General features: G+C 49.4%; 6 protein-coding genes across 6 annotated transcripts; 1 reads left to right on the top strand and 5 right to left on the bottom strand.

The window, feature by feature from the left end:
* Positions 1–622: 622 nt before the first annotated feature.
* Positions 623–3,414, bottom strand: FIBRA_01908 (uncharacterized protein; the record flags this gene model as incomplete). The annotated part of the gene is made up of 3 exons (XM_012323776.1): positions 623–2,178; positions 2,229–2,892; positions 3,283–3,414. The coding sequence occupies 3 exons, from the start codon at positions 3,412–3,414 to the stop codon at positions 623–625; spliced, it is 2,352 nt and encodes a 783-aa protein (XP_012179166.1).
* A 2,125-nt stretch (positions 3,415–5,539) lies between these two features.
* FIBRA_01907 (uncharacterized protein) lies at positions 5,540–8,637 on the top strand (the record flags this gene model as incomplete). Its single annotated transcript, XM_012323775.1, has 5 exons — positions 5,540–5,690; positions 5,742–6,027; positions 6,087–6,312; positions 6,630–7,053; positions 8,363–8,637. 5 exons carry the CDS (start codon positions 5,540–5,542, stop codon positions 8,635–8,637), a joined length of 1,362 nt encoding a protein of 453 aa, XP_012179165.1.
* Positions 8,638–9,288: 651 nt separating this feature from the next.
* Positions 9,289–10,002, bottom strand: FIBRA_01906 (uncharacterized protein; the record flags this gene model as incomplete). Its single annotated transcript, XM_012323774.1, has 7 exons — positions 9,289–9,374; positions 9,438–9,485; positions 9,539–9,586; positions 9,642–9,689; positions 9,745–9,792; positions 9,845–9,853; positions 9,915–10,002. The coding sequence occupies 7 exons, from the start codon at positions 10,000–10,002 to the stop codon at positions 9,289–9,291; spliced, it is 375 nt and encodes a 124-aa protein (XP_012179164.1).
* A 2,540-nt stretch (positions 10,003–12,542) lies between these two features.
* FIBRA_01905 (uncharacterized protein) lies at positions 12,543–14,236 on the bottom strand (the record flags this gene model as incomplete). Its single annotated transcript, XM_012323773.1, has 10 exons — positions 12,543–12,615; positions 12,684–12,809; positions 13,409–13,475; positions 13,543–13,577; positions 13,635–13,664; positions 13,713–13,806; positions 13,862–13,875; positions 13,939–14,021; positions 14,075–14,090; positions 14,145–14,236. The coding sequence occupies 10 exons, from the start codon at positions 14,234–14,236 to the stop codon at positions 12,543–12,545; spliced, it is 630 nt and encodes a 209-aa protein (XP_012179163.1).
* A 4,216-nt stretch (positions 14,237–18,452) lies between these two features.
* FIBRA_01904 (uncharacterized protein) lies at positions 18,453–20,050 on the bottom strand (the record flags this gene model as incomplete). Its single annotated transcript, XM_012323772.1, has 4 exons — positions 18,453–18,522; positions 18,594–18,978; positions 19,037–19,888; positions 19,945–20,050. 4 exons carry the CDS (start codon positions 20,048–20,050, stop codon positions 18,453–18,455), a joined length of 1,413 nt encoding a protein of 470 aa, XP_012179162.1.
* Positions 20,051–23,059: 3,009 nt separating this feature from the next.
* Positions 23,060–24,418, bottom strand: FIBRA_01903 (uncharacterized protein; the record flags this gene model as incomplete). The annotated part of the gene is made up of 3 exons (XM_012323771.1): positions 23,060–23,433; positions 23,498–24,322; positions 24,379–24,418. 3 exons carry the CDS (start codon positions 24,416–24,418, stop codon positions 23,060–23,062), a joined length of 1,239 nt encoding a protein of 412 aa, XP_012179161.1.
* Between the last annotated feature and the right edge of the window lie 2,129 nt (positions 24,419–26,547).

The following is a 26,547-nucleotide window of genomic DNA, read 5'->3' as shown; positions in this document are numbered from 1 at the left end:
CCATGATAGTAAGCTTGATGGTCTGAATACAAGCTGAGCATACAATGTACATGGTAACGATTGGCGCAAATTGTAAGCTGCTGTAGTCGTTGTGCTCTCATCATTGACGATATGTATAACTCAGGACATCACATATTCTTTATGAAGATCTTCTGAACCCAAATCAACGCCGAAAGCGGCTCGTAATAATCAGGACTGAACATACCTTGCACTCAACGGGGACCCTCTCAGAGTCCCTGCCCAGCTCAGGCACAGCACCCCTTTCGCAATCAAACGTGTTCAGTACAATTAAATCCAAAACCTTTCGATACACGAAAACCCATGAGCGGAGACGAGAGATACCCGATACCTATTGAGGATCACGAAGAGAAATGTCATGCTATAGAGGGTGACGACAGAAAGAAGAAACAGGCTCTGGGCGAGACATGACATCAGACGACTATGCGGCATGAAGTACGGAGATAAGGGAGACGCGGGGCTAAACATCTATCGCGTCATATTCATTGTCCTCCCGCGCAGGCCAAAGGGGACACAAGCGAGCATTCACGCACGCAGACAAAAGAGAAAACCAATAATTCAAGTCCATTCATGAAGCAAAAGCAGGTCCACGCCCACTGATTAATCAATACCTCACCTGCGTGCTCTGCCGTGGTGCATTCTGGTAGTAAGGGTCAAACTCGCTACTGTGTCCCGCACCGCGCGCATCGTCGTGATACGCCGCTAAGCTTGCACTGCTCGCGTTGCCTGCAACGTCCCATGTGCTCCGGCTGTCCAGTTGCAGCGGTACAAACGCACTCGAGTCCGAGCGCCGCACCCCGTGGCTTGCCAGAGCCCCGCCCGCCGGGGCCCCAGCCATCGACATCCCGTACGCTCCTGTGGCGCGCTGCTGGGCCAGAGCCCGTCTCCTCCGCGCTACATATACCCCGGCTAGCGCGCCGACAATGCCGACGAGCGCAACCGCGCCAACGATACCACCAACGATGGCGCCTGTATGCGACGACGACGTGATTGCCCTCGAATTATTGTTGCTGCTCGCGCCTGAACCGGAACTAGAGCCAGAGTTGCTTGACCCTCCCGCAGTCCCAGTGACATTGTCGAGGCGAACACTGGGAGGCAGAACCGTGACAGGCGAGGTCGGCTGCGGGCCAACCTGGCCGTTACCAACGGAGACCATTGTGCCATTGCTTGGGACACCAGACATGGTGACGAACAGAAGCGCAGGCCCAGGTTGGAACAAGTTTGCGTTGGGAATTAGTTGCGCGACATGCAAAGTGATGGTCCCATTGCTATTCACCGTGTAAGTGTTATTGAGCTGCATCGACCTCTGACCCATGTTCATGGCGTGGGTCGTCCATCCTGGACGGATGAGCCATACTGTCGTGTTGTCTGCAGCATCGTTGGCGCTGCCAGAGTAAGAAGACGCTGGAACAATGATGTCGAATGCGTCACCACCATAGGAGAGGTTCTTGGGCATGTTTTGGGGAGAAGGGCGCGTTGTTGCGGCAAAATACGAAGGATAGAAAAACTCAGCCTGATACTGGGTCGGGTAGATGGCGTTAGGGTTCACGTCGAGGTTAGGATTCGAGCCAGCGATGAGGACCGACGCGTCGGGCATAAGGAGCGCGGAAGAATGGTAGAGGCGTGCGATGTTCGACGTGTCGAATCCCTCACTTGACCACTGGGAGCCAGAAGGTGCACCGGGATCGAATAGGGCAGGTTGTCCAACAGGATCGGATGCGAGCGACTCGTCGTAGGGCATGTCATTGAAGTTTGTGATCAAGAGCGTCTGTTTCGAGAACCCAGCAGTCCCGTTCCTGCCACCATTCACAACTAACATCTTCCCGTTCGGGAGATGAATAAACTGGCCCATGGTGCGAGGGTCGGACATGCTATCAACCTCAACGTACTCAGGCGCAGATCCATCGGTCGGCTCAGGTGTGATCTGGTGGCACCTGTTTGACGCAGGGTTCCAGAACGTGTTGATGAATGGCCAGGAATAGTTACCCCAAGCGTAATCAGGCATGTCGGAACCCCCACAGAACATAATTGTGGGCGTGTAGTTGTTGGCGGGCGTCAGCGGAAGCATGGCCGTCGCTCCAGAACCCGGGTATACACGGACGATACCGTCGGGCATGTCGGGAAGAGGTGTCTCAATGTTCTCAAGGGGGTCCCATAACACTTGTTAACATATTAGGTAGGTCAATGCACAAGCTAAAGGTCGGACGCACTGGTGGACACATTTGCTTGCACGAACATCTTGCCTGAGGGCATCATGAACGTATGTGCATACGAGTTCAAGCCCGATGTCTGAATCATGAACTGCATGACTTGTGCGTCACCTCTGGAAGGGTAGAACTCAAACGTCGGTTCAGCCGCGCCACCCTCATATTCAGGATCGACGTTCGGGTAGTTCCGATTGATATATCCTCCTTCGACAAAACCACCCATGATGACAATAGTGCCGTCGCCAAGTGGCTCAGTGGCCGCATACCATCGTTTCTTCTGCATGTGCAGCACCGTGGCATTATCGAACCACTGGCATTCGGGCTGAGAGATGTCAGACCACGCACACGGGTTAAGAATTCGGATGGAATCCGACCCCGACCAATCCTGGTATGTTGTGTCATACGTCGCCGAGTATCCGCCGGGTGCCAAAACGTTGCCGATAGTTCCACCAGGACCAACAGCCCCGTTCCCTCCGAAAGTGACATATGACCCGTTTGGCAAATGCATACCCGACGCGCAAAATGTATTTGTGTATACTTGCATGGGTTGCGCGGTCCGACCTGGGACGCTATACGCGGACCCCCAAGCTGGATGACCGTTGATCTGAGCAGCATTACCTTCTGTCTTGTCGAGCATATATACAACTTCTTCATTGCCCAAGAACATCTGTGGGAAAGGATCCCATCAGCGACCACGAGCGAGAAAAACATGACGAAAACGAAAATAAGAACGTTATACGACGAACACAGATGATAGCACCAGGGAGTAACGAGTAGTACCATACTCATCGTATTGAGTCTATTATGAATCCTATTTCTCTTTACGAGAATCCAAAGCATCGAACGGCAAGAACTCTGGAACATGGCCCCAGATGTGGACGAGGTCGATTTGGCAACTGTCAAGAGGACACCATGACGCAGCTGGTGGAAATGTTCCCACAGACTGCAAGTATTCGGGCCTTACTCGAGTGCGGCAATGATGCGAATACAAGCAGTAACAAGTGCTCTCTCTCTCCAGGCTGATCTCCGTCGATACGGCCGGATGGCATACACTCACCATCATGGTACTGACGAGCGTGTTGCCGCCATCTTCAAATGAGCCAGCAGTATGGTTCTCATACTGGGCAAGAGTTGTCGGAGCGACGGTTGCCAGAGAGAGGGCCAGCAACGAGAGCTGGCGAGAGAGCATATTTGACGTTGACTAGTCGTTAATTTCTTCGATTTTTGAGCCCAGGGGAGATGAGGGGTGTTGGAAGGTCGGCAGCGTCCAAAGCGCGCTATGAAAGGAGTGTGGGGGGCGAGGAGAAGGGTGTTGGCGCGTTTAACGTGCGTCGGTTCGACGTGGTTGAGAAAAGACCGGGCGAGGAACGCGTGCCACCGCGCCCATGTGGCGTTTTGCCAATATCGGCGCAGTGCCGTGATGCCGAGAGGTACCACGCGGTTTCTATTCATACTCCGCGAGACTCCCACACGGGCATCGCGCGCCAGGTTTGCCATTTTGAGAGATCCGACAAGGTCCGATCGTCGTCCCGCGGCGAGTCCTCGTTGCTCACCCACGCATCTCGGCCCCGTATTATCCGCATCCTCCGACCGATTTGCTTGATTGCGTCGGTCCCAAGCAGGGCCTAGCGATTTGCTCGTCAACTTCTTCCCGAGTTTTGCAAAATCATTGGAGCCAGGGCGCCCCAAGCCCAGCACGAGACACCTCTATGATCGTATCAACAGGTCATTTCATTCTTGGACGCGCTTACCACTTCTGCCATGCTATCCACAGCCTTCTCACTTTATATGTGAGTGCCGATACTATTTAGTGTCTATAAATATGGCGATGGAAATAGACAGTTGAACGAGAACGTGGGATGAGCCCACTGGTTACTGTGTGGTAACAAATATAGGTGTCCTCAGGACTGAATTGAAGCTGCAGTCGTCATAGGAACTCAGATTTCAGGTGATATCTAAGACTGGCGTCGATTCCGAATCACCTCGTGCGCCAGGGATCGCTCGTCATCTTTGACTTATTCATCAAGACTAAGTCGCGTCGAAGCCCCTCACCAAGTCCTAGACAGCGCAATCTACTTAATCATACGCAGAAACGGCTCACCTTCGCTCTCGGGTTCCTTCCGCGCAAGCGTTCGAGTTCGCTGCAAGTCTGAAAGGAATCCATGAGCCCTATCCGTACACGAATACTGGTCAGACGTGACTGCGTCCGCGGACGGAGATATACAGGGGCCGCCCCAATAAAGGCCCGGATATGTCACGAAAACACGGAGGCTTGGCGGCACTACGCTGCCATCTGTAGTATAGCTCGGGGACGAAGCTAAAACCTAGAGTCCCGCGAGGAGATCTGGCCACATCGTGGGTTCGAACTCCGCATTGGCACTGTGTTTGGCTACGAAGGCCGGGTATGTACGCTTTGTGAAAACTCAATGCACAGTTATCAGGCATATTCAAGATCTGTACAGGCACGAGCATGAGTGAGACAAAACCGAAGCTGGGTGCAGAGACTTACCGAGTAATCAATTGATTCTAGAATTCTTTAGGCCAAACAAGCTACCACACTGGTTTGTTCTAGATAAGTAGGCTGTTAGTGGGCTGTCAGGAACCGAGTCGTAGCCAAGCGTCCAGCCTAGAGAACATGAGGCATTGGCCAACAGGATCAAAATTGGCGGTGTGGCATTTGACCTCTTCCCCCGCGAGTGTCTCCCAGATTCCAGAACGTGGAAATCAGCTCAACATATAGGTGCTAATACACCGTCAGCAATATCTATGCCAAAGGTTGTATATTAAAGCCGGTCTTATGCTTTTCATATTTATACGTTTGGTTAATCCAGAGCCCAAAGGAAAGCTGAAAACAACATATGAACTTGCTTCCATCAGCGTCAGGTGAAGATCGAGTCGAACATTGAAGAGCTCGAACATAGTATCAGCAGATGAGGATGTCGACGAGACGGGCGAAAGTCGAAAGACGTGTCGCATCGGCGTCTGAAAGCGGCTAAATTGGTCCTGTCTTACTGTCACGCTACTTCCATCACACCCAGAATTCAAGTTGAAGACACATTGATCAGTTCGACTCAATCGTGTAATAGAAGAAAATTGGTCAAGGAATGCTTTCTTGGCATCACGAACGAAGCTTGCCATGCTACAAGAATCATGGTATTGCTTATCAACTTTGCTGTGGAGTGTGACTTGATGTTTCTCAGTCCGAAACCCAAAGGGATACAACACATTAGCACTAGCAATCTCAGACTCACTCAGGCTCCATCAGTGCAGGCGTTGAGGGCCCGAGGCTGCCCTCTCTCGACTCGACGTACAAAATGTCAAAGGCTCGGTATATTCCGCATACGAATCAGCCTCCGCTCGATCCACAATCTCTCAAGAACGACTTGCAGAACGCGCTTATTGCGAATGTCCAGCGTGTACACGGACACCTGACATGGATGCCGGGGGTATACATTGGGCTATCAGGTCTGTAATCTGCTCGGTGAAGTAATCAGTGTATGTAAAAACAAGATGTAGGACCCGTTCTGATGGACTGGAAGTTATCGTCCCTGGTCCCGGGGTTGAATCTTGCGTCTGGGTCCACTCGCACCTTGTTTGAAGAGGAAATCAGTGTCCTACATACGGCCTCACATACGTCTTTTCTCGAAACTAGCGTGGGCAACGCCACTCTGGTCCTCTACGATTACATGGCTCTGCGACCAGCGCGCGCGAAGCCCAAAGCGAGGAAGATTCATCGACAAGGCGTGCATGTGCTCAGAGGTGCTTTACCGCTTGTGTCACGAGAAGAACTCGATGATGACGGGTGCGAGATCCTGTACGGACGTGCCGGGTTGCTGTATGCCCTCTTGTTGCTCCGATCAGGGCTCTCGTCAGCTACACAAGCGGATCAGAAACTATCGCCTTGACGTCTCGCATGACTGTGTCATCTGCTCGAGTAACTGGAGGCAACCATAAACGACATCGTGAAGCGCGGGCGGCTTGGTGCAGAGCTGTACAAGGCAGGGCTGGAGGACGAAGAAAGGGCTCAAGCACCTCCCCTTATGTGGCTGGCGTGGAAAAAGATACCTTGGTGGGGCACATGGGGTTGGTGAGTTCAAAATAACAAAGACCGTGGTGATCGGATTCCAATCATCCTCATGCATAGCTGGTATCCTGCAAATGCTCGTCTCTTCCCCTTGCCACTTGTTGAGGCCGCACTGGGAAGATATCGTCGGGACGACGGAGTGGCTGCTTTCAATCCAGGATCCACCAGGAAATTGGCCGACGAAAGCAGGACGGGACATGTACCAGGCTGCCGGTGCAAAAGGCTGATAGCAGGTTAGCATCGAAGATGACGGAACTAACAGGCTCGTCCAGTAGGTTACTTAATCGTCTTTCACTTCTTTGTGCCAACATGAGCCATAGATGGTGCCATGGTGCACCTGGGATGGTGATATTCCTACCCACACTACTCTCATGTTCGGCGATGGGTTCGCACTCTCCGCCCCGCTTGCGGACGACATCACTGAGGCGCTCAAGCGGGGTGGCGAGCGCGTCTATACGAGGGGGTTGGTCACGAAGGGTGTTGGCCTATGCTACGGCATTGCGGGGAGCGTCTACGCGCTGCTTGCGGTAGCAGGTGCACTTGACGGTTCTACAAGTACACGGTACTGGTTCTCGTGGGCGGTGCACCTCGCACATTTGGCTACGGATTACCAGGCGCTTGAGCGTAATGGGAAGATGCGCATTGCCGACAGGCCATATAGCTTGTATGAGGGCGTGGGGGGAATGTGCTGTGCTTGGGCAGAAGTCCTGGCGAGAATGAAGCTCAGTGAAGAGCAGGAGGAAGGTGAGAGGCAGTGGCGAGGGATGCCCGGGTACAGTGACATAGGTGGTGTGTGAGCTTAAGATTGTGTCGCAGAGGTCGTGGCTGTGATAGAGGATTTGTGATCTTCAAAATGCGCCAACGATGGCAAAAGCCTCTGTGAACTTTGTACAACACGGCCACATCCTACGGTGAAAGAATGGCTGCAAACCCTTTGGCGCTGCTCAAACCGACTGTACCAACTGGAGTTGTATAGAGGTCCTTGTGCTTTGCCGAACTCTTTTCTACCTGATCTCTGTGTGGGTCGTGGTTGTTCGTTTGTCAAAGCCACATCTTCCGCCACTTTTCAGTTACATTCGAGACCAGTGGGCTTTGTGTTGACACGATCCTCGTACGTGCTCTGAATCAGAACAGGGCTAAGATTCCTCCTTTGCACTCCCCTCCTGGACAGCCACATCCACCCCCAACATGTCTGGACGTACTATACCTACGCCGGAAGGCATAATGTCTACTGCATGTATGTGGGTGTGTGACATGCTTTTGTTATATATGAGAATGTCGGAATGGCCCTCCAACTTCGACCGTGTCAGCGCCTCTGTTGTGCCCAATCTCTTTCGGACCAAATGGCAGCATCATCTTCTCGAGTTGGGTGAGTATCAACCCTTTGCCAGCCAACCGTGGAAGATTGTCTCACTATTCGTTTTGCCATAGGTCTCCAGCCCCCTTGGTTAGATCATGTACAGTTACAGAGGAATAGTCATGTTCTAGATATCTCGAGTGAGTGCATCAACTTGCGCTGCGGAGAAGAGATCTCATTATTGGACCGCAGCTTGTCTGACTGGCCGGAACAGGAACCAGAAGCTGTCCAGCAGCAGATGCCACAGCAGACAGCCAGAGCATTGTACGTATTATAGCTATACATTGTCGCTTGTCGGGACAACGGGATCAATAGGTCGGAAATTCGAGAGAGTGGCCGACGAGCTCGTACGTTTTACGAAAGTGGGAGGTCCCCAATTCCCAATATCGTCGGCTCGTTGAATAGAAATGGCATTCATGACATGGTGTAAGTGTTCGAGGCATAGTTCCTACATTCCATTTTTAAGCTGTCAAGTCGAGCATGATAGAGAGGATTTGTTGGATTCAATCAAGGATCGCGGTGCTGCTCAAGAAGGCTGGATATTCCTACACAGCCGATCTTGGTCCCCAAGTGGACGCGAGGAGGATTTCTGTTCCCCGAAGAGCCATCGCACTCGCAACTGAGAGAAGGGTGAATCACAGCCCATACGAGGTAGAGAGAGGAATTCTCGTAGATCGTTGACGATGTCGCCCATAGATGAAGATGAAGTCAACGACGATGAACTCATTGAGCCGACAACCGCGGGATCATCTTCATCGCCATCGAAGGCTAAAACTACGGCCAAGATATCCACTACTGTTTCCCCCATCAAACAGACCACAGGAACAGCGGGGTCAAGCAAGAGCCAGACAAAGAAGCGTCGGAAAGACATGAAGGTGGCAAGCGCGAGTGTCCCGACATATCCTAATCTTACACTTGACCGCACACTGCGTTCCAAGATGCTCTGTAATTTAGCAGCACTCAACGTTTAACGTCCGATGTCCACATTTTTGCATGATATTATAGTGGTACCCATCGTCGTCGCCTTTATAGTACAGACTCCTGCATGTCGATGTGCGATACTTGGCTTTCGTTTACCAACATCCATGATAGACTCGGTATATATCAGTGTGATCGTTTACTCTCACTGAGTGCCAGTATAGCATCCACTTCTAGTAACCTAATTCGAAAAGATGTCGGTTGACATCTCCTCTTTTCTACTAGTCCTTACACACGCGACGCAGCTCCTGTCTACATGGGGCTCGACCCTCGCATATGATAAAATGATTTAAAGGGAAAAAAAAACAGGAACAGGTCTCGTCGCCCACATCGTAAAAAGTACTCCCACTCAAAGTTTGGGTTTGTTATTGCGTCAGGAGCTGAAGTACAGATGCGCTAAATATTTGTGACGCGCGTAGTATCCATAGACAATCAGGTTCTATTCAACGAAGGACTCTCACGTTACACTCAACACAATACCAAGTAATGCATACACTCATACCAATCAACTCTTACATAGGAAATCCTAGTGGGGGGAAGCGGAATGTAACTATTTACTTTGTGCCCTTGCGGGTCAAACTGCTCACAGAATTCGAGTGGACTATTAATTCTCCTTTTTTCACATCATTGTCAGCGCGCAACGTTCAGGGGGGAAAATAACCAACCGCATCGGTAACGTCAATAATTGTATACTTGGGACCATAAAGGTTGTCCGTTGACACCGTGTCATCTTGATGTAGTGGCCATTAGCAATAGTACCACAATAGCCTCAGAGTATAAGAAAATTACTTACCGCGCTTACCAGCGTATTTTATGAAAATGTCATCGGTCGATGCATCCTCTGCATAGCTGTCAGTATTTTCTATTACGTTCAACTGTGGAGACATTACTTACCACGCTTATCAGCGTATCCTATGAAAATGTCATCGGTCGACGCATCCTCTACATAGCCGTCAGTAGTTTCTATTACGTTCAACGGTGGAGACATATTACGTACCACGCTTACCAGCATATTTTATGAAGATGTCGTCGGTTGACGCATCCTCTGCATAGCTGTCAGTATTGTCTATTACGTTTGACGGTGGAGACATGTTACTGACCACGCTTATCAGCATATTTTATGAAGATGTCATCGGTTGACGCATCCTCTGCGTAGCTGTTAGTATTTCCTATTACGTTCAGCCGCGGAGACATCTGTACCACGATGAGCTTTGTAAGGTATGGTAATCTTAGAATCAGCTGAATTTGGCGAATATGTCTTCATACTCACCGATAACACCATACGGCATTGCAGTAACACCAAGAGAGACAAAAGAAACAAGCGCGGCAAAAACAAATGTAAGGCTCCTTGGCTGCATAGTGAGATAGATCAGCAAGGTGGATTGCTAGTCAGAGTCGCATTCCTAGGCCTTATATACCTCATGAATCGTCTTAAAATAAACGCAATTATTCCAATTGAAATGTGTCATGGCACTGTATTCCAGACATCGGACACACAACAACCTTCACAAGGTACCCGAGTGTGACATATCATTTCAAGGAATACTGAAAGAGTTGCGAACACGAAATTTATCAGTCAAATTTGAACACCATCATCGCGTATCCAGATGCCCCGGCCCCAAAACTGTCAGTGGTCTATGCATCCTTGATAAGGCATCAGCATACACCAATACTAATATCAAAGAATCATTGGACATGTTGAATGCTCACTCGAAAAAAAGGATCACGTGGGATAACTTTCGCGTTATTGATTATTAAGAACGAAACTAGCAGCAGTTACAATTGGCTGTTCGCTCTTGTCATGCCCAAATTCTGGCGTTCATGTCAGTATCGAAAGGTAGAAAGAACTTTGAGCATGTGTACACCATCAAAACAAGAAATTACCTGAAGTGCTGTACCAGAGCTTCCAGATGAGTTCAGAAGCGATTTCAGCAGTCCAGCCGCTCAGCTGCCAGAACCTTGTGTAAGCGCTCTGACACGCCGGCGTTTCGAGACATATATGTAGGTGTGCTGTGCACCTACAGTCATCGTAAGTACCTCAATTATGCTAGATCATGCTTAGAAAGGAACTCTGCGTGAAATTTTCGCGGCCTTCAGCTAGTCTGCGGCTGCTGCCAAATGGTTCCAGAGGTCCAGAGTTCCAGCAATTCCCGTTTTTGCTGATGACTATCCGACGTACGTAATTTGTCATTGTCAAGGGGCCTCCTGCAGATGCTGTAAAATGTGTGACCGATTGGAATGGGAAATACGATATAAATGGAGCAGCGCCAAGTCCCACCTATCTATTTTCATCCCGTTGGAATGGAAAACGCCTGAACGTCGACCCAGCAGAAGTACCTGAGAATACATAACAGTTCCAGAAAATCTGATGAGCAAAACCTTAAAAAATAGTCCCAGCTGCGTCTTTCGTTGTTCCACCCATCACCGTTTTCCATGTCAGTCGAGTACTCACCTATTTGTGCTAGCAACGAAGAAGCCTCCAGAAGGCTGCTGCAGTCTGAGTTTTCCGGATACATTACAAAGTCAGAGCAATCTACTTCGCGACTGACCATTGCTCGAGTCGGCCCATGGATCGCCCACGGCATACTGCTTGGTCTTTCAGCTCTTTTATTTTTCTCGTCCCGTCGTCCCTCTAACGAGCCCGAGTGCTGGAGAACCTTGTCTTCATACTGTAAGTAAGGGTCACACAATCGCAAAGTAAATCTCACACATATTTATTCAGCACCTGCATTGGACGTCGTCGATTACCATAATGTAAAATTCAACGGATCGTTCACCTTTCCTTCCGAATATTGTGGCCCCCCGAGCCCTGAGGTGGATGCTGCTTGGGAGCAGCTAGTTGGTAGATGTGATTCATTATAACAATCGCAGTCTACAACAAGGATCATTAACTCACTCTCAATAGGGAGACCGATTAGAATCTCAAGCGAAGAACTCATCAAGATTGGCAAGGCGCCTCGGCCCTCGATGACGAAATACCATGCTGAAGACGGTGGAGGATACATGGCCACTCTCGAGATCAGCCATCATCTCCACTGCCTAGCGAGTGCTTCCAATTCGTGGGCCGAGCGTCGTACTGATGTCGATTTAACTTGCAGAATGCCATACGCAAAGCTGTCTATTCTGATTACTACAAGACGAACCATCAGGAACATTCAGAAGGGATTCATATAGGCACGTTGAAGCTACTAGACTGCGTGTGCTGCCAGGGAAGACAACTGAATCATATTCAGATCACTGTATCGATATAATAAGGCAGAACATTCTGTGCACGGGAGACGTAGGGTTAATCACCTTCGACTGGGTGAAAGGTCACCGGAATGCGTTCCCCGATTTCAGCAATTGGCATCAATGCAGGAAAATTGACAAGATCATTGAGTGGCACGATACTCATGCTCTGCACATCCCAGAAGAGCATCTAGTGCGAATTGGCGACGAGGTTGACCTTCTCACGGAGCCGTAAAGGCTGGTTGGACAAGGATTTGGGGTGTTCAGGGTCAGCCCAAAGCTTGCAGTATCAACGCATAGTATGCGCATCCAACGTCCGTTTTGGTCGAGTTCTTGTACAAAGATATTAGCTTTCGGCACTTTACAGAAACCAACGAGATACTCGCCGGCTATGAGAGTCTGTCAGCTAGTGCTGCAAATCCGCGGCATTATATCGGCTGAATTTCCGAAGTTAGCCTGATCCATACATTACCACATGGTGACGATCGACTACCTTTCTACACAATAATGCACAACATGAGGGCGATTTCATACTCTTGTATCAGCCGCTATGGACTGAATACTGAAAACTCGCCTGATGATAGTGCTACACCGTGCGCCGCCTTGGTCACACTGCGCGTCCGATTTTGTAGAGTCCGGTGTTGATATCAGACCTTGTGAACGCAGTGAACTAATCGACGTAGGCGAGATACGCAGGAGGTTGCTTGTTGGGGAATGGATGGATGGACTGCTCCTTTGCAATACTGCAACTCGTCCAACTCGATAGCCTGTCAGTATAGCTGTCAGCTAGACCTATCCCAGCAGTCCGTACAGTGAGCACAGACCTTCAAGACCAAATTGTCCGCCAGTACCATCATTGACCAACACCGTATCGAACTGTGCGGGCACAACACGGCCCTCCGCATCGAAGGCTCTCAGGAATGATAAATCTAGATCTCTGCCCATCCGCAATTTGGAAAGTCAACAAGATTTGATATAAGCTTGTTCCGAATCAGCCTGAGCCCCAAGACATGGATTCAGCTCAGAAAGCGATTCAGATTCCACTGCAGTCTAGTTAACCGTGCTATAAATTATTGCGCAATTTGGGACATAGAGGCAGTCGAGTGGGAGCAGACTGTTGAGTGTGTGACTCTAACTTGATATTAAAATCATCGAAGTGGTGAGTCCAAACCGTTGGAGGAACTGTGGGCCGTGGCGATGCCGATGACGAGGCGTACGGTGCTGCCGAGATGCCGTGGCTTCTTTAGGGAAATCATCAAGGACAGTGCGATCACAGAAGTCGACTTAAAAACGGTCTTCTGGAAGCAACGGGATTATATCCCCTTTATACAATGTGGTCACACTCATGACTATACATCATTGAGTTTGTACAATTGACACAATATACATAATACCAAATTTCTGCTCCTTCCGGGTACTACACCACCATTCCAGCACGAATCAAATTAGTCACAGAATGTGATGGCCAGGTCGACCTGAGCATTCACCCCCCGTTATTCCAACTTCACGGCTACTTCTAAAATTTGAAGCACTCACGTTAGCGACTGAGCAGCCAACTTGGACCCAGGTCTGGTCTGAGGTGTGGAAGGCATCAGGGCAGCTGCTATCAGTGCCTACATCAGGAGGATTATGAGATACTGCTAACAAATGATGGGGAAAGAGCGACTGACAGTCTGCACCTGCGCCATCGCAACCGTTGTAATAGCTAGACATTTCATGCATTGGTGAATTTCTCAAAACAAGAGAGGGTACAATCACTCACCCGAATCCGCTCGTTACAGAGAACTCGTGCCTAAACTAAAATCAATCGAAGTAGTTCCAATGATGGGAACATACATACGGAGGAATGAGCGAGATATCGGCACTGCTTCCACCAGCATTGTTAAGCGATGCCTCGATTAAGGTGCAATCTTCACCATTGTTGCCGCAATCGCCTGTAAAAAATGAGTGGTATAAAAGCACTGGATTATAGTGTGGATGCTTGCATACCAGTCTGCAAGTAACTGCAGAAGTTCAAAGGGTGTGTGTAAGTCTCGTCACATAAGCCAAAGTATATCTCAGCTCACGCGATCAAACCATCGGCAGGGCCATTACTGGTGTAAGGACTACCAGTGGAGAGGAGAACGCCGTCAGGCCCCCACAAGTAAGGCTATATAACGAATAAGACAGCGGCAGAATGCTCATGAAGCACAAAGCACAGACAGTTCCATAGCCACAGCTAAAAGTTTATGTGATCAATGAACCGACATGAAGCAGACTCAATGATACTCACTTGTTGGTGAAAGTGACAGTATGAGACTCGCCGCGGACCTGCACGAATGCCATGGCGGCAGCGACGAGGGCGATGGTGAACTTGCCGAACATTGTAAGCAGGCTGTAAATCTGAGGGAGGATGCGAAAGTCGAAGTGCTCAAGAGGTAAGCGAAACTGAGGATGGTATGAGTTGCAGTACGGCTTTTATACTGTATAGCTAGAGACGCTGATAGGGCCTTGACAGATACACCTACGGCGATACAGAGTAAGCCTCACTGCATACTTACCTGTCAGCCCCGAAGGTCATCAAGGAGGTCATCCGCCTGTCGTTTCAATCCATCCCGGAGACTCCATGCGAATGGTGATGATATTTCGAGTGGCAATGCATCATGATCTGCTTTCATTAGACCCGGCCGCATCCTGTCTAGATGTTAGCGAGCATTACGATTCTTAACACATGAGATAGATGAGTATGCACACTAGCCGATATCGTAGAATTTGCCATACAAAACGTACGAGACGTCTCAACTGACTTAAATGGTTCGATTCCCGGGATAAGTCGGGGATTCGCCACTGAAGGAATCATTCACTATTGTGGAACATGATTTATGCCGAAATATTATGACATTAGAATGTACCTTTTCTGGACTTCCATTTTCCTTGCGCGTCGAGATCTTGTCGTAGTTTAGACGAGCAAAATGTCGCATGCGGCGGCTGCCTAAAGACATGGGCTTATTTTTTTTCGATATCATAACTCCGGCTGGATGCACAAGGTCATATGCCTTGCCGAGGTATCGGAAACTGCATGCGAAGGACTTCGTACCATAAAACTCCTTCCGTTGTATCGGAACGCCCACCCTTATTGTGAATCGAGTCTCCCGACGCTAGACATCTTGGGAGACAGACATGGTTTGTTGGTACTAAGTGTCTCCGGGATTAGAGTGGAGCGACTGCATTCCTATCAATCCGGAAGCTTAGTTCGGTATGAGGTCGAAGTCAAGTAAGGGGTTGCATGCCAGAATGGACTAGTTTATACAGACTACTTGTCAGGGTTCGGCCGCGTTCGAGACCTCCCTTGTGATGATCTTCCCGGCATGCGTAGTGGCGCAGGGCGGCCGGTATAACTGCTAGAGATATATCAACAACATTCACTACTCGAGATGCAGATTAGTAGGCGACTTGCGGGTATGCGCTAGCCTCACCTAGTAGACGAGACAGGTCTGCCATGTTTGTTTGGAGAGATGACAGCTGGGTCACTCTAGTGATTCGATCAAATAATAGTCGAACCGCAATAATCAGCCGAATAAATCCCTGTTCAATGCTAACCAGGAAACGGATGCTTACAGCGTTTGCTATTAATGTAAACCCTAGCGGCGCGCCAGCAGACCGGCTTCTGAGATTACCTAATGTCATTACGGCGTCTCGCTCGTATCATGCCTTTCTGCCCAACTACAGTACACCGTTCACATACAAGTCTTGTATGCCACCCTCCGTATTCATATTATGCCCTGCAGGACTTCAGTCAGCCGAAGATGAGGCCACAAGCCGCGGCGCGTGAGAACATGGAGTCCGGATCGGCGCAGCCAAGATTTATGGAAACCGCTGTTAGAACAACACATCGGTATGCGGGAGATCTTGAACATTAGTCGCTGAACAATCCCACTAGCACTTCGACAGGAGGTATCACAACTCGTGATCAAGTGCGCTATTCCTGCGATTCCCTTGATGAGCCCATACAGCATGATGGAATGACTATGACCAGTATGACCAACGCCACCAAAGTCAAGGGAAAACGACTTGAGGACTTGTATTACGGCTGTCTTGCTTTTACTGTTACGTTGATGGATGACAAGGCATAGCTGTGCAGGCGTGCCAATTTGCGTTTGCAGGATCGTTCAAGGAGTTGCGCGCCGTCGAACACGGGGCTATTATCTCACCAAGCCGGGACACTGCTGGTCTTCGCAGCAGGTCGTCATACTATTCGTAGAGCGCACCAGATCATTGATATGTCACTTGTGCTATTCAGGCGATTCGCCGTCGGCTTCTCCAACCTTTTCTGGTGGTTTGACAAGCACTCGGCTGCCTTCTCCATATGCATATGCACAGAATACTGCCGCCATCATGATGCATATCTGGGCATATTCAGAATTGCCTCATTTCATCCTGAGAACCCACTTTCTCAATAGTCATCCGACCGACAACTTTGTGGACGTCAGATCCGCAGAGTCACCTCGTCTATTCCATGCTTGCGCACAGGGCTACCAAAGATCTGTCCGTACATCTCACTGAACTATCGCCTAAAGCTTGATCACTGAGCGCGATAGATACGATACCCGGTTCAACCGGAGCGACTCCTTGTCCTACTCCCATCACTGCGACGTCTGACAGGTCTTGCAAATGTAATCAAGCCGACTCCTCAATGCTGTCATCATCCCGGCGCAGAAACTTGCTCCACGAAGTAAGTAGCCTGTAAGTATATTTACGAAATAATCATCATTCCATGCTCAACCTGTTAGTGAAATGCAGGATCGTGCGCAAAGTTGAATTTCTATTGCATAGACCCTGAGCTCCGAGATATGGGGTTCGTGGCCGCCCAGAGTGGAGCGCATTACTTAATCAATACGTGCAATACCGCAAGGAGTCAGTCGTACTTTAGCGCATCGCATTGCTGCTCATCGTGCTTCCCAGCAGGCCCAAGCGGATTTTCATTCTCTTCAATGCGAAGCATGGACTGAGTGACATTGTCTATATGATGCCACAGTCTCTTTACGAACAGCGTCAGTCATGAGTCACTGCCGGGATGAGGTGGGTACCATATGTCCAGTGGGAGGCTATGGAGAGAAATTGGCTATCGGAGGTCACGACGGACACGTGTGGTATTGTGTTCAATTCAAGCGGGAAACAAGCTTGTGGATGATACTCTCGAGCGCCATCCTCAGTGGATGGCCTCATCATCACAGGAGCCAATACACATATATGTTTGTCTATTAGTACGCCACTTCCGCCATCCGACCTTTTCCAAGAAATCTTTGACGCTACGTCTTGCTTCGTCCTCCAAGGATTGCGCTCTTCCAGTCTGGTCGACTGACTCGTCGATGCGAGTATACCTTCGGAGGAAACATTGTCAGTGTGAATGTCGTGTGATGGGGCGGAGGAGGCTTGGATGGGGAAAGCGTATTGTATACCGCTTCCAGTGATCCGATGATGCGTGCTTGGGATACAAGAAGGATGCGTCTCCCCGTTTCCCGTATCTTCTGGCTAGCTAAATAGATATCTTGGGAAGACCGCTACACACTCAAAGATCATGCTCACCGGGCAGTAACCCTTGCTCTTAATCCCGACTTTGTCCTGCGCACTCATGGCTCAATTTCACTTTTTACTCAGCTTCCTCCTGATCCCTCCCTCGGGTACTATCCTACCTTTCTCGATTCGCAGAGCTTTGACAGGCTACGTGCATCGTTTTGGAAGCAGCACTATTCCTTGCTAGGGAAAAAAGCCACTTTTGCCCTTGAACCAGGAGCCACCAGTTCTCGGGTTGCACGAATGTCCTTTATAGCATCTAGTCGATCTTAGAAGCTTATAACCATCTACCTTTCAATATTGATGCCGCTGTCCTCCATATGGCGGAAGCAGTCCTGGTAGAAGATTTCCATAAGGGTTCACTTCACGACAGGTCGATCATCCACATCCCCATATTAACTCATGCATCGAGCGTCCGAGAGTGCGTGCAGATAACGAAATGACGACTGGGGATCTCAATGTGCACGTCTGTCTCCCCGTCTCCGTAACTGACCCCGCAGATCATTACGAGCCTGTCTTCTAAGCTTGGGCTCATCGCAAACTTTGACACATCAGGTCACACCAGATTGAGATCGTACGTAGGTCTCACGTGGTCAATATAGGATGCAAATTACCTATGGTGTTATTCCAAAGCGGAGAGGAGGGATGAGATCAATGTCCTGGGAACGCGCGTATCAGAGACATCTACGTACACAAAATGCGTATCCTCGCAAGAGAGAAGTTACCAATCAGGGGCTGTGCAACACAGACGTAGTCTTTGCAGCTGGTGGCTTGTACATTGTCTGTGTTCAACAAATTCTGGATGTTGCGAATATTTGTATCTCTCAAATAGATTTCGAGCACGGGGAAGATGCGAAAGTAGTAGCGAGAGAAATGTGGCTACACATACATGAACAGGACCCTTGCAATTTAGCTAACGTAGCACAGGATGCTGTGAAGAGATGCCAGGTACGAAGCTCGCGAAATTGATTGATCCCCGACATTCAAGCTGCCATTGATATATGTGACACTACCCTCCCAATCGAATCTACGAAGAAAAGTCGTGCTCGTATTCCTCGTACTCTCTCTTCTCTCGTACAACAACAGAGACAGGGGCCCTAGGATTTGAATGAGTATCCATGTGCAAGATTCAAACGGGAAATAAGCAATAATGAGCCTATTGACTCACAAGAGCCGTCCACTGGCATGAAGGAGGGGAATCTTTGACGAGAGATGCGTTCTCCAAGTAACTGCGGATATGACGTCCATCACCTTACTTAGAGCAACCTCGCATCGGAGGTGGAAGGTGACCTTGCGAAGTAGGGGAAATTGACGGCCGGAGAAGACTTTGTCAATCTGTGCATACGACTCGCTGTCTAAAGCGTCAAATTTAACGTTTACACTAACCCATGCAGTGATCTCGATTTCACGTAAGTTGGGTAGCGAGGCGCGAGGTAAGGCACTTGCTAGCTGCCGCGGGTCGAACTTGGAGTAGGGGGAGAGGCTGACGGACAGGACACACAAGGCTTGAGCTGGCATGAGATCAGGAAGAAGATCGGGGCTTGACTCGGGATCTAGAAAGTGATCGTGAACGCTGCGCTACATTGACAACGAGACTACGCGGTAACATACCATGATTTACCTGAAATTTGTAGCGAGCTGGGGTGAAGTGGAGGGAAGAGAGCGACGGGGCGGCGACAGCCACCAGCCTTGAGCACGCCTCGACAGATCCACTGTAGGTGATATGGCGGAGGAAGGCACCGGCCCTAGTCTCAAGGAGGAAGTCAACGATGTGGGGGCTGTCCGCCAGATTGACTGCACCGAGTCGAAGGAGACTAGGCCCTGGGCTCGGCGCAACGCTTGGCTGCTTGAACTCCACCAATTCACATGTCAGCGAGGTGAGGCGCGGAAGGGCACAGACAAGTCGTCCAAACACCATCGCAGAAGGGAATCTGACCTCGAAGAGATCTAGGGTGGTCACCGACTCGAACGCAACCCTCACATGCAGGAAGACGTGTGTGTGCAGCTGCCCAGCGTCCCAGTCGCAGAAATAGCTGTGAATACTCCTATCACACGAGAGCGTGAGCGTCTCCACTTGGGGCAGCTTCCCTGCCATGCGGACGGCAATCGACCCAAACGTATTGATCTTCTCGTTCACGAAATGCACTCTCTTGATAGCTCCGCATCGCTCTGGGTTTTCTTCCAGTCTTCTGATTAGCCGATAGACCTCTTTCTTGCTTCTCATGAGGACATCAAGCCTCTCCTCCGCACGACGGCGACACTGAGTGTACCACGCTCGACTCACCCTCGCAAGCACTCGCATCTGCGTCCGGCCATTCTTGTACCAGAGGATCTCGTCGGCCGCAAAGTCGATCACCTTCCACCACAGTTCTACCGGAATATCTATCGGTCGCTTAGAGACAATAACTTGCTGCACTCTGACACTTGTTGCTACAAGGGCGGATGAGAATTGTTCCCTGCCACCTACCCATTCATTCTATTCAATCATCGTGTAAGTAACATCTACAACGCACACTCACAGTCTTCGCTTGAGATGATTCCTTCTTCAGCTTGAACTTCTGGCTTTAATGGGACTCCGACGTGTAGTGCACTTGACGGAGGTACAGTCGCTTGTTGAGATATCATGCGGTGGACAGATGGCGGTAGACGAGCGGGGTGGTTTGACTGCCCAATCCTACCACCCTAAGTACACAGTTTATAAGGGCCACTTGGTCGATCTCACACAGCCTTGAAGCTAGTCGCTTAAGCTATGTGCTGGGCAACTCTTGGCCTTTATCAAACTCAATTACACTGAACCCAAATACCATTATGAGAAGCGCATACAGGCACACGTACAGCGAGTGATCCTAACCTTTGTTCCATAATCGTCCCCCTGAACCTGAATATGGCGAGGCGTGGATTTTGCGTGTCGCATAGAGCATTAGCTCAGGTCCCCTAGGCTCGCAGAGAATTTACGATCGAGGATACACATGCATCGCGCTCGTCAACCTGTGTCTAACCGTGTGAAAAGCTTTCAACACCTGTCAAGAAGTGGAATAACAATGCTTCGGTGGCCCGGTACAGCGAATTGCACAGCTTAGAAACCAAGGACGCCCGTGATGCTCGCGGTATTCCCGCCTCGAGTTCACCGTCTCCCAAAGCCTCATCGACGAGATTCGCGCATTGTGAGGGTATAAAATATTCTTCCTGGTACTTTCCGCATCGATCCCTACAAGATCCGCATATATGAACTGGGACGGAAGTTCCAGGCACGTAAAGACACGCCCGAAAGGGACACTGTCAGGAGACGATAAGAAGTTGGTACGAAAGTCGAGGTCGCCAGTTGGATCGCCTTCCACCTAGATGTCTTGCGTTCGGTTTCCACAATCGCTACAGGCTACAGAGTATCAAGGTCTTCAAGGCGGATGGTCTCCCTTCATTGCAGGAAGTATGCAATCAGACACTCTTTGGCAGCCTGGATCATCAAGGGATATTGGGCCAGCTGCGTATGCCATATGGGTTTATGCTCACGCACAAGTATTCGATGGGTACGACAGGGCCGATGGGTTCCGACAATCTCTTGTGTTCGGCCTCGCTGTCATTAGTGTGGAGCAAAGACGTGGCGGTACGCTTATCGCCTGTTCGAATCAGATATGTTGGCTATTGGGAATACGAGGATCGTAGGACGCTTTCCCTCACCTCATACACCGTCCCCTTTACCGCCGTCCATATCGACGTCCTAATCGCAGCGATGGGTACTCAACTCCACCTCTTCAGCGTTCCCAACAGCGACACGTTAAAATAGAGATTCCGCAATCAGGAGCGACCTACAGTGCAAGTTGATAGGTGGATCGCGTCAGTGGAGGACGTTCAGTTCTACACTGTAGATCTCGCTGTTCGCGCCCACCTTGCTTGGAAGTTAGAGAAGGAGATGGGGATGGAATATACAGGCAGCGAAGTTGGCCGTGGACAGAGGACAGCATCAATGCGATAGTTGTACTTCGGCGGCGTACCGACCCTGCCAGAATTGGGAGGTAGAAAGAGGAAGAGAGCCTGATTCTGATGCGTCAGAAGCGTTGGGCGGGTTCCAGAGGTCGGACAATTTCATGCATGCATGAGGTATCGTTCCGAGTCCTACAGCTAGCTGGATCCAGGATACGAAAGCTTTGTTGAGATTTGTGATAGCTTTTGTTATTGAAATAAATCTGAGGCGGCTTGATCTAGAACATTCTGATGATGCCCGTGTCGGCGAACCATCTCAGGTAGCATCACTGCTGTGAGCCAGATACCACAGCGGCTATCGCGCTTGTGCGGAAGAACGGAATGTTAACTAGGCTAGTTCAGCACTTAGATCCCGGCTGTTGCCGTTTTAGGAAGTCACCCGCCCTGTATCGCTTGTCTCCCTCCTTTGACTCAGTCTTCTCCCTGCGGCGGGCACGCGCTGAGTCTCTATTCGCTGCTACCTTCCTTGTGGTCCATGTCTCAAGTTGATCTGATCCTTAAACTTGAGCCTGTTTTCTCTACTCGGTTCTCGTCTGAGAAGCATCTACAGCACGTCCTGAGTTGTTTGCTTGACGAAGAGGTTGTAGCTCGTCCATTTGCGCGTGGTCCGATATTCTATGAGGCGTTTCTATCCAAGAATGCAGCCTTGCTATCCAGTGCGCCGCGTATTGGTCCTATGGAGCTGGTCACTAGGTCGCAGTCGATTTTATCGGGCGTACCAGCTTTTCTCTCTTGACGATGGTGATTGCATTTGCCGTCTGGATCGACCGCTATGAACAATCGTTACCCTTATGCTACTGGAGCCGTGATGATTCTTCTGCAGTTATTTGTGCGGTGGACACGAATCTATTCAAGTGCATACTAACAGATTTATGTGCCTCAAGATAGTTGGGCTACCCCTGATCTTCCCACTCAGTCTCCTGCCCCCAAATGCCCCTCTCAGATGGCATCATGCAAGTCTAGCTCAATTCCAAGTGGTTACCCGCCTACTGTGATGCTCGCACGTATAACGGTCGGCTTCTGTCCATTCTCCGCTCCTTCGCGCTGTTCAGCATTTGGGTCCATTGTCTCTGCACGCGCTTACATTCCTATTCGCCTTCTGTGTCTTTCCAGGAATCACACAAGGTTTTTCCCTTTCCATTCCGCCCACTCTGCTTGGTCTCTGCCAGGGAATATCAACGATATATCGTACAATTCGCATGAAAATCCACGTGGTCAAAAACAGGCCCTAGGCCCTTTTTAAGTTCGCCGCGTCCAGATTGATGATCCTGTGCTGGTTTCCTCACTTTGGACAGCAATTTGCTGAGCAAGAGCTTCCCTTCTAGTCACACGCTTAATATATACTCTTTGACTTTTACTTTCCTTTGATGAACGACCGAAATGATGCACCCAAACACACGGAAAGACATACGCACAGCTCTATACGTCAGGGCAGCGTGCAACTTGCCCGCATGTACTGCTGAGCTTGTACACTTTGTCCACGTCGTTGTCCACATCTTCGTCGCATTCATGCAATCAGCTTCAAACTATTGAAGCGCTCAATACCGTAGCTATTCATTGTCAAAAACAACAGACACGGATGACCTAGGGTTCAAGTAAGTATTATGAAGTGCAAATTCGAATCAAGAGACTATCGGCAACGATACCGTTCACTCACAAAAGTCGTCCGCTGGCATGGAGGAGTGGAAGCTTCGACGAAAGATGTATGCGCCAGGAGACCTCGGACGTCACGTCCATCGCTTTACCGGGAGCAACACGGCATCGGAGGTGTAAAGTGACCTTTCGAAGGGTGGGAAATCTACGCCCAGAGAGGACTCGGTCGATCTGCGTATAAGAGTCATTGTCAGAATCATCAACTTTTATGCTGTCATCTGATTGCAGTGCAGTAATCCCGATCTCGTCTAAGCTGGGTAGAGAGGCGCGAGGCAAGGTGGCTACTAGCTGACGCGGGTCGAAGGCGGGGAAGAGGTCGATTGACAAGATGCGCAAGTTTTGAGCCAGCGTGAGATTTGGAAGAAGGCCTGTGCCTGAAGGAAAAGAGCGTCCATGAAGATTGTGTTGCATTGACCACAAAGACACTCGACAACGCACCATCATATTTTCCAGGACTATAGTCAGTCGGGCTGATGTGGAGGGAGGAAAGGGACGGAGCGGCGGTAACAACGAGCGACGACCATGCCTCGACAGGTCCACAGACGGTGACATAACGAAGAGAGGTGCCGGCCCCGGTCGTGACGAGGAAGTCGATGACGCCAGGGCTGCTATTCAGATCGACCGTGCGAAGGAGGCAGGGACCTGTTGCTCGCACAATGCCTCGCTTCTTGAAGAGCACATATTCGCATGTCAGCGAGGCGAGGCGCGGAAGGGCAGAGAGCAGTCTCCCAAACACTGCCGCAGAAGGGAAAGAGATTCCAAAGAGATGGAGGGTGGTCACAGACTCAAATGCAACCCTCACATGAAGGAAACCGTGCGCGTGCAGCTGTCCAGGGTCCCACTCGCACCATGGCCACATACCATGATTACCACAGTAGAGCCTCTCTACATGAACCAGCTTCCCTGCCATGCGGACGGCAAATGACCCAAAGTTATTGATCTTGTGATTCACAAAATGCACCCTCTTGATGACGCTGTATCGCTCTGGGTGCTCGTCCAGTCTCTTGATCAGTTGATGCACTTCCGTCTTGTTCCTCTCGATGATATCCAGTCTCTCCTCCGCACGAAGACGGCACCGAGTACACCACGCCCGACTCACCCTCGCCAACTCCCGCAACTGCGCTCTACCATTCTCGTCGTAGGAAAAGTTGTCCACTGCAAAGTCAATCACCTTCCACCATAGCTCGACTGGAAGCTGGATCGGCTGCTTAGAGACATTGTTTTGCTTCATCCCGGTCGCAGGTGGAACCTGTGGTCCGTGGCCTGTTCGTTTATTCTGTTCGATTAGTATGCACATAGCGTTCGTAGCACGCACTTACCACCATTCGGGACCGTTCTCCTCGAGATTGTCCTGCCCATATCTGAGCCTCTGCTCAGCTCTTTGTCCAAGTGGGATTCTGTCGTGCAGTGGACTGGGTTGAGATATAGGCGTCAAACAAGTAGGTTGATTTAGCGAAACCATATCATGATCCCACCCAGCTTACAAACATTGCTCGATTGGCGTCACATCACTGGAACGTGCTATTTTTTTCGTACGACTACCTCTTTTGTATTTGTTGGATCCATGCACATGAATTCTAACAACATATATACCACATCAAAAAATTCTCTTGCATACAATTTGTTTGAACCAACACGCACCACGCGCACTCTTTGGTGGTGTCACGCGACGACTCGCCGTGACTGCCTCCTAGAGCCTAACCCTAACCCAATCACTGACTACTCACTGTCTAGAGCTTTGAGAGGGCTTTGATGCAGGTTACTGTAGAGGATGGCTTAGAATGAAGCAGGTAAATGACTATAACTAGTCTGGCCCTAACTGGCGCAGACCTACTGGCTTATATACATGCTGGGTAAGCCCTCCTAATACTGTAAGACAAGACCCCTGGTACTTAGGCTAGCTACACTATTGGTTATCTACTACCCCCTGCTGACCATCTTACTAACCGGTGGTGATGATGAATCCCCAAGCCAGAGTCTGACTAAAATATTAGGTGATCTATGGGTCTTGACCACTAAGCGATGCTGAGTAGAACTGCTTAGTGAGCTGTCACCTGGTTGACAACCTTGTCCAAGAACCTTCTAGCTGGTTCTATACTATTCCGTGGGTACTTTGGTGTGCATTTAATCTATATCTTATCTATATCTGAAAGATAGGTGCATGCTTATTCTGGAATATATATAAAAAACTGTGACATTACCCCCTCTTTAAGGGTGAGACTCCTGGCGAACTATTTTCCTGTGGATCCAAATCCACCTGTTCCCCTTCCTGTGGTTTTCTCGATTGTTTTGTATGTGGTGTCACAGTATAGAATTTTCTCAATGATTAACTGAGCAATTTGATCACCTTTGGTTACTGAAAACAAGGTTTCACTGTTGTTAATTAACAATACCTTGATTTCTCCTGTGTAATTGTGGTCTATGACACCAGCTCCTACATCTATTCCCTTGACTGCTAAGCCACTTCTTGATGCTATACGACCATAACATCCCCATGGAATGCTACATTTGAGTCCTGTTTTAACCAATTTTCTGGTCTTTGATGCAATTTCCACTGATTCATATGCCTTGAGATTGAATCCTGCTGATTCTTCTGATCTCTTTCTTGGCAAGAATGTATACATTTTTCCTTGCAATTACTCTTCTACCATGTCAAATATTATTTCTGGTCTACGCCACTGACTGTCCTCATCATAGATGTTTACTGACTGATCAAATAAGATTTTGTCTGTTTGATCATCTATATTTGATATTGGTCTGGGCTTTTACAGATGTCGCTTGTGGAAATTGTTAATCAATTTCTTAACCTTGGTTAAGGCTTTTGGGTACTCCCAGGTGTTGGCTTCTTTGTTGTAGCCTGACCATCTGACCCTATACATGACTCTATTCTTGTCATCTAATCCTGCATCTACAATCTTCCACTTTGTACTTGGTCTCATGTCCTTCCACTTCTACTGGTGGTGGGGGCTGTTGTCACCTGCCTGGAATTTTATCCTCTTGAAAGAGGTGAAGTTGCGACAAGTGGAACACCAGATGTACCCTGTAAGATTTTGGAAGTCTGATCTTAAATGTAACCAGTCCCAATTGTTCTACTATCTCAAACAGTCCGTAGCATCTAGGCAAGAGCTTTCTGTTCTATGACTGTGGTTTCAAATCTGACACATCCAATAGAACTTGATCTCTGACTTTGATCATTACTCTCTCTACTGTTTTGTCATAGTACCACTTCATTCACTCTGCTGTCAATACTAATGCTACTCTGGCTTGTTCTTGTGCTTCTTGCCTATTCTTTATTATATCACTTAAAGCTGGGTGACTGTCAAGGTATCACCCTGATACTTGACTCCACCTCAAACCCTAACCCCTAGTCACTCACTTGTAGTGATAGCTGGTTGATATAGTGTAAGCTTTGGGGGCTTGTAGAACTATAGGAGCTGTTAGGCTCAGAGTAAGAGTGGAGGAAGTTGACGAGGGTAGACGAGTATAAC

This window comes from Fibroporia radiculosa (genome assembly GCF_000313525.1).
Source record: "Fibroporia radiculosa TFFH 294 genomic supercontigs, scaffold977, whole genome shotgun sequence".
Lineage (NCBI taxonomy): Eukaryota > Fungi > Basidiomycota > Agaricomycetes > Polyporales > Fibroporiaceae > Fibroporia > Fibroporia radiculosa.
Note: the sequence above shows the minus strand (reverse complement) of the source record. Positions and strands in the feature narration are given on the sequence as shown.